Genomic DNA, 7505 nt, shown 5'->3' with positions numbered 1-7505 from the left:
TACTCATCGGCCGGCTGCCACCTGGTCACCAGAACTTAAAGGACTGACCTGCAGCTCCCGCAGGGATTTCTTCAACATCTCCATGTTGTCAGCTATCTTCTTTTCCTTGCCAAGCCTGGAGCTTAATTCCTCCTGCAGACACTTCTCTCGCTCGTGACTCTGTTGGTTTTCTTTGGAGATCTGCCTGACCTGTTCTATCACCTGACAAAAGCGTGCAAAGAAAGAGGAGAATCAGGCATTACATCAATGTCTTTTTCCAGCCCAGGGGCCATGGATTGCCTCAGTGAGCTACGACTGAGACTTCCTGCAAACTGGTCACCATCCCAGACTCCTGGGCTGCAGCCCATTGACTCCAGCCCATTTTTGGAGGGGCAAAGGGGATCGTGTCTCCTTCTGTCCTGCTTCTCAGCTGGGACAGAACTGGTTCTGTTCAGCAGCTGGAACAGCGCTGGGGTTTGGTTCCAGCTGGGATTTGTCAGGAGAGAAACGCTGAGAACATCCCCATGTTGCATTTGTGTCCCTGGCACTGAAGGACTTTGTGTTTGTCCGTCTGCAAGCGCAAGATCTCAGGGGTGAGGAATATTGACATGGATCAGCTCCATGGGCATTGGGCTCTGCCAAGGGGCTGTTCCATCTCCTGTCCCCCATGGGCAGGAGATCCATGAGGGGCTCTTCCTCTCTTGCTCTCTCTGGCTTTGGCTCGGGCTCTGGCTCTCCCGGGATTGCGGTTTCGGGTCGGGATTGCCGCTCCTCCGGGATCGTGATCTGGGAACAGGCCGGGCTTGGTCGGCGGGTGGTGAGCAATGGCACTGTTTGCATTTTTGATTACTATTACCATTTCAATGTCATTATTATTTATATTTTTTGTTCTATGACAACTATTAAATTGTCGCTATCTCACCCTACCAGTCTCCTTACCCTTGCCCCCCAGTTCTCTCCCCTATCCCCTGGTCGAGGAGGGGAGTGAGCGAGCGGCTGTGTTCAGCTGCCAGCCCAGTGCAACCACCACACCTTCACATCAGGAAGCAGGATCATTAACCTGGGATAGCTGCTGCATAACACTGCTTGGGGAAACTTGGATGCTACAGGCATTACCGGGCACAGAGAATGTGCTGTTGCTGTTCTGCAGCCGCTCCCTTGAGCCCCGTCGGGCTTTGGAGACACCGAGCATCCCCGTGTGCAGGTATCCAAACTCACCTGCTGCTCCGTAACAGCTTTCCCTCCAACACCCGCTGCCGCTGGAGAACAGAATCCCATCACTTGGGTTTTGAAGGACTCCAGCTACGATAGAGACCAACAAAGGAAACCAAAAATCACTGATAACTGCTACCAGCCTCCGCTCTGCACCAAACCTGGGCTGCTTTTCAGAACGTGTCACCAAACAGCTTGGGTTTTCCTCTTCTCATCCATTGGGTTTCCTGAGCAATTCTTGCCAGCAGAACTCTGCGTGGCAGCACAAGGGTGGAGAGTGTCCTCCCCGTGCAAAGCACCGACTGATCCTGCTGATCCAGCGCGACATTATTCTGCTGTTAAAGGGCTGCCTCTGCCTGGGCCAGCGTTACCTAGGCACGTGGAAGGGTTTGCATGGGTCCCAGACAGTGTGACTGCGGTTACTGACAGTACAGTGCGTTTCTGTATCGTATTAAACTCACTACATCTTCCACAACACCTACCTAAACCCTAAGGATAAGCCCCTTGTGCTGCACCCCACCACGAGTTCAGCCCATGCCAGGCTTCGGCGCACAAAATTCCACATTCCCTTTCCCCAACTCCAGAATTTCATCCTTCTCCATGGGGAAAACCTGCACTTTGGCTGCCTCCAGCCCTGGCTGCGGGACTCTCCCATCCCTACCTGCTCCTTGGCCCGTTCCAGGTCGGCTCTCAGCACTCGCTCCCTGCGCCCCATCTCCTGCAGCTGCAGCACTTGCCTGGCACCAGCTTCCTTCAGCTCCTCCTCAGCCTGCGACCATCAGAGCGTTAGCAGATCAAAGCCATCCCACAACATCACACCATAAGCAATTCAACTACAAACAGTCACTATACACATCGGGCAACTTCAAATACAGCTTTGAAATAGCAGGATGCTATTTTTGGTATTTTGCTAATGCTGCTTTTTTTTGCCTGGGTTTGGTCCTGTCCTGGTTTTGCTGGGATTGAGTGAATTTTCTTCCAAGTAGTTAGAAAGCACTGTGGTTTGGTTTCAGGATAGGATCTGATATGAGAAGATTATTGATAACATACTAGGACATGGCGCTTTGTTACTTTGCAAGTGCAAAGGACTGGGAGGAGGGAAGTGTGGTAAATAGCAAAACACAGAACTGGTAATTGGCTCTGCCAATGAGATATTCCATATTATATCATGTTGTGTTCAATGGCAAGTGCAAAGGACTGGGAGGAGGGAAGTGTTGTGATTAGCAAAACCCAGAACTGGTAATTGGCTCTGCCAATGAAATATTCCATATTATATCATGTTGTGTTCAATATATTAATGAGGGTTGACCTGAAAGCAGGGGGATTATCTCGGGAAGCACTCGGGTTCACTCTTTCAGGACTGTGATTTCAGATTCGGGGTTCTTTTTCGCTCCTCTGGGATCACTATTGGTGGGTGGTGAGCACTTGTACTGAGCATCACTCATTTGTATACATATATATATATATATCATTACTATTTTAATTTCATGTTACTCCAATTATTAAATTGTTCTTACCTCAACCTATGAGTCTCATTACCCTCTCCCCTCCAATTCTCTCCCCTATCCCCTGGGTGGGGGGGTAAAGGCAGGGAGGTACAAGTGGCTGTGTGGTGTTTGACTGCCAGAGAAGTTAAACTACCACAGCTCCCCTGGGCCGTCAGCATCTGTCCTCGACTTTCCAACACAGCAGTTCCTGCTGTACCCTCTTCCCTCGGGGTCCGTGGAAGAGCTCAGCTCATTTTGACCCTCTGCCTGTCCAGCCCGCATGCCTGGGGCTCGCAGAAGGCAGGGAGGTACAAGTGGCTGTGTGGTGTTTGACTGCCAGAGAAGTTAAACTACCACAGCTCCCCTGGGCCGTCAGCATCTGTCCTCGACTTTCCAACACAGCAGTTCCTGCTGCACCCTCTTCCCTCGGGGTCCGTGGAAGAGCTCAGCTCATTTTGACCCTCTGCCTGTCCAGCCCGCATGCCTGGGGCTCGCAGGTCCCCATCCCCCGTGTCCCCACCTGTGCCAGGTGGCTGAGGTACCCTCCGAGCCCGTCCCTCCCTGCCCTCTGCCCCATGCCCCGCAGCCGGGCACTCACCTTGGCTTTCTCAGCCAGCTGCTTTCGGGTGCTCTCCTGCTCGCTGCAATACCTCTGCACTTGCCCCCGCAGCCCCTCCAGGTCATGTTCCAGCTCCCCGATGCGCTGCTAGAGTCCCAGGATGGCAGAGTCACACTAGAGGAGCTGGGCTTTGCCTCTCCAGAGGATTTCAACCATTCAGCAAAACATTTCCCCCATCTATCCCATTTCATTTCCCCTGCAATTTTCCTCTAGCCCATATTAACTGCGGTTCGAGTGGCTTTCGAGTCAAATTTCCAACTTATTGACACCATTCTTCTGCATCGTAACGTGGTGTCACAGTTTTTACAGCAGTTTACATTCTCTGGTTCCTTTCAGACATCTATTAAAGGACCCTGATTCCAACCAACTCCCTTACCATGCCCAGTTAATGATTCTCTCGCTGCTCTCCCATCTGCTCCGTCACCCCAAATGGCTCCAGACTCACCTTTTGCCACGCCATCGCCTCTCGCTCACCAACTTCACGCTTCAGTTCCTCTTCGATTCTAGAGCACTGGAACACATGGCAACCAAGGGAAAGAAAAAAAGCCATCAGGGCAGGTGGGGGCTGTCATTTCTGTAGCAAATGTCAACACAAACTTCAGGGCTACAGCCCAGCTAAGTGCTCTGACTTCTAATGGGTGGTGGTGTGTCCACGATGGAACCACCACAGCACTGGCAGCACCAGAGTATCTGCACCTGAAAATGTTGATACTAAATCATTCCCTGCCCAAGAGAAGGACACACGTGTGCAGGGAGACCCCAACACAGAGCGATTCCTCTGGCCTTAAAATTAGTGTAACAGGGATGGGGGAAAGGACCAGAGGAAATTAATGCCTCTTAAAACATCCCTGGTAACCTGACCGTGATAGTCACAGATTTCCAGGCTCATCATCCCTGTACCAGGCTGTGCCTTGCAGCTCTGCGTCCTGCCTGCCCCAGCTCCCATCTCCCTCTGGGTCTCCCCACATCCATGGAGCGGAGGAAGCCACAGAGATATGCTCTGGGATGTGCTCTCTGCCTCACTGTGAGGGGTGTGGGCCACCAAGTGCCACCAAGCACCCTTCTCTGTAACATCTGATCCCCTTTGTGTGCACAGCAGCTCTGATGCTCATCCGGTTCCCCTTTCCACCAGTTGATCCACATCCTTCATCTCCAAAGAGCTACACAGGGAGGATGCTCAGCCTGCCAAGCTGGCAGGGCATGCTCACCTCTGCCTACACCCCAGGGGCCCCCACATATCTTTCCTGTTACTTCAAAATTCACAGCAAATCACTCAAATCTGCTGGAAGAGCTCCCAGTCCGCTGGCCAAAACGTAGCGCCTGCTCTGGGCTTATTATGCAGATGATGCAGCTCTACCCAGTACAGAGAAACAACCTGTTTTGTCTTTAAGAGAAAAGCCAGGCTGGGCTGCAGGGAGCCACATGAAGTCAGGGTTTCCATGGCTCCTCGGGAGGATCTTGGCACAAGCGCTTTGTACGGACAAACAGCTACTGTGCTCCCAGCAATCCAGGGCAACACAGCACCTGAATGCAGAACAGGGAGGGGGATTCAGCTGGGGAAGGTGACACGGCTCCGTGGGCACAGACACGGCCACGGTGTCCCACTGGTGCAGCTCTACAGGTTCTCCTTGGGAGCAGCCGGGACCCTCAGGTGACAACTGCCCTGATAAACAGCCCCCAAAATAGCTGCCACACTCCTTAACGGGGAGAATCACAGCCCTTCCCAATCTCATTGCCCCCATTCATCCATACACCATACTGAAAATCACTGAGCCCCTCGCTAGGGACTGTAACCTTGGCAGACACGACCACCAGCTGATTGTCCTTATCTCTGTTTTCCTTCTTCAGTTTCTCAACATCTTGCTGGAGTTGCTGCATTTTCTGCTCCTTGTCGCCAATCTCCCTTTGCAGGCTGCTGGCTAGACCTGAGAAAAACAACTCCAGTCAGAGGCTTCCCAGGCCTGTCCCTGCAAAATCCCTGGAGAAAAGCCCTTTAAGCTCATCGAGTCCCATCATGAACCCAACACTGACAAGTCCCCAACTAACCCATCTCCCTCAGCACTATGTCTACACGACTCTTCAATCCCTCCAGGGATGGGGACTCCACCACTGCCCTGGGCAACCCCTTCCAATGCCCCAGAACCCTTTCAGCAAAGAAATTCTTCCTCACATCCAATCTCAACTGCCCTGGGCACAACTTGAGGCCATTTCCTCTTGTCCTGTCCCTTGTTCCTTGGTTGAACAGACCCACCCCACCTCTCTATAGTCTCCTTTCAGGGACTTGGACAGAGCCAGAAGGTCTCCCCTCAGCCTCCTTTTCTCCAGGCTCAACACCCCCAGTTCCCTCAGCCGGGAACTCAGCACACTTGTGCTCCAGACCCTTCCCCAGCTCCGTTGCCCTTCTCTGGACACGCTCCAGGCAGATCCAGGCTCTGATGCCTCCTCCCTGCCAAGCACCCACGCTGCTCCCTTATCGCGGGCGATGACATCAAGCAGAACCCTTTGGCTAATCTGAATGCATTGCACCACAGCTGATATTTTGTGTACACACTGCATTTCTCGTGCCTGATAAAGGCAGGAAAAGGCTGGTGGTGCAAGATGGTCCTTGCACCACTGGGCTGGGCAGGTCTCCCCACGGGGTTCCTGGCAGCCCGTGACTCAGCTCTGCTTTTGAGCTGCTAGAAGCCCACAATCAGCCCTGGAGGCTCCTTGTCCAAGAAAAGTTCTCCATTCCATCACTCCCCACCTTTGGTCCCAACATTCTCCCTTGCTCCAGGGGAACTTGTCATGTCAGATGCTGCCTGCAGCTCCCATGGAGCTTCAGGACCCAGAAACAGAGGAAGGACAATCTCTACCAGCCACTACCGATCCCTCATTGCCCGGACAGGTTTGCCAATGCTCAGCCATTACCAAAAGCCCATCCCAAACCGCTTCGTGCCCCTACCTGGAGCTCCAGGGACACTGTACCTGCTGCCAAAGCATGGTCCCTCTTCAACTTCTCGCTTTCCTTCTGCAGCCTTCCAATCTCCAGGTCTCTCTCGTAGAGGGAATGGCTGAAAACCTCACTGGAGCCTTTCTGCAGGTGGCTGATCTGCAAAACATCATGTTGGTCGCACTCCTCGCCGGATAACTCCCTTCAGAGGGAGACAACCAGCACTTCCCGGTCACACGCTGCTGGAGTTATTTTTTAGCACCTCGGACTTGCTCTCAGCAGTTGCTGCTTCAGATGGGAACATCTCAAATCTGTTTTGGCTGTTCATGCTAAAATCCTACCGTAAGAGGCACAGAGAAGCTCTGTCTCTCACTCTCTGCTGTGTCTGGAGTCCCTGGCTGGGGCTGGACAAATGTCCTGACGCAGCAGCAAGCAGAAATGCCTGCACATGGATTGCTTTTTCAACACATAGATATTTATTATTCACAAATGCAGATCTGGAGCTGCTAATAACTCTGGTCACAAGGACAGGTTTTTGCAGACCCCACTGGAAATGAGGAGTGGGAACAGCCTACCCTCCCACTTCAGCTACCGCCGCTGCACAGGCAGCACAAACACGCTTCCCTCTGCTCAAATGACCGGTTCCATCAGGCAATTACTGTAGACTATGAGAGAGGGAATCCACAGGTGGAAGAGGGTTTTGCCAGAGAAAGGAAAGCTGCAGAGAAAGGGAAGGCAGGCACCACGTATGGGCTCATCTCAGCACGCTCACAGCAGAGATGCTGACAGCGCCCGGAATTTCTATCGACTTTTCTCCACGAGGAACCTGCTTATCAACAGTTCCGCGTCACAACAGACACTCTGGGCAAGCACCAAGCACTTCACAGCCTCCTGCAGACCCAGAATGGTTCAGGAGGGCAGGATGTGCCAGTGAAGACACTGACGTGCGTGTCTTGTGCTGGACCAACCCCTTGGATCGACCCTTTTCCCACACTGGAGACACTCAGGAGGATTCCAACACCGTCTCTCCAGGACATTTTCTGTGTGTGCTGTGAACACATCCCTGGGCACGACAACTACGAGCCTCTCTCCTTGACCCAGCTGCCTGTTTTCATCAGCACACCAAAGGCTCACGGTGCCTTTGGGGCAGATATTGCCCCCACAGATGCAACTGCCTGCTCCCTTCCTGGGGTAAGAGGGAAGCAAGGGCATCAACCTGCCTGGCTGGAGGTGATCATGTGTGCCTTTCCCCCCCTCCCAAAGCCTGCTTAGGCTT

At 52.9% G+C, this 7505-nt stretch overlaps 1 protein-coding gene across 1 annotated transcript in view; it reads right to left on the bottom strand.

Moving 5' to 3' along the window:
- FHAD1 (forkhead associated phosphopeptide binding domain 1) overlaps positions 1-7505 on the bottom strand; it is a gene marked incomplete at both ends in the record, with an annotated part of 21420 nt that overhangs the window by 13410 nt on the left and 505 nt on the right. The window contains 7 exons of the mRNA XM_029084908.1: positions 49-201; positions 1198-1281; positions 1853-1960; positions 3277-3381; positions 3743-3808; positions 5092-5222; positions 6265-6388. Coding sequence (XP_028940741.1) covers positions 49-201; positions 1198-1281; positions 1853-1960; positions 3277-3381; positions 3743-3808; positions 5092-5222; positions 6265-6388 — 771 coding nt within the window. The remainder of the gene's footprint in view (positions 1-48; positions 202-1197; positions 1282-1852; positions 1961-3276; positions 3382-3742; positions 3809-5091; positions 5223-6264; positions 6389-7505) is intronic.

The sequence above is a fragment of the Antrostomus carolinensis genome, unplaced genomic scaffold (genome assembly GCF_000700745.2).
Source record: "Antrostomus carolinensis isolate BGI_N321 unplaced genomic scaffold, ASM70074v2 scaffold1480, whole genome shotgun sequence".
NCBI classification, from domain to species: domain Eukaryota; kingdom Metazoa; phylum Chordata; class Aves; order Caprimulgiformes; family Caprimulgidae; genus Antrostomus; species Antrostomus carolinensis.
Note: the sequence above shows the minus strand (reverse complement) of the source record. Positions and strands in the feature narration are given on the sequence as shown.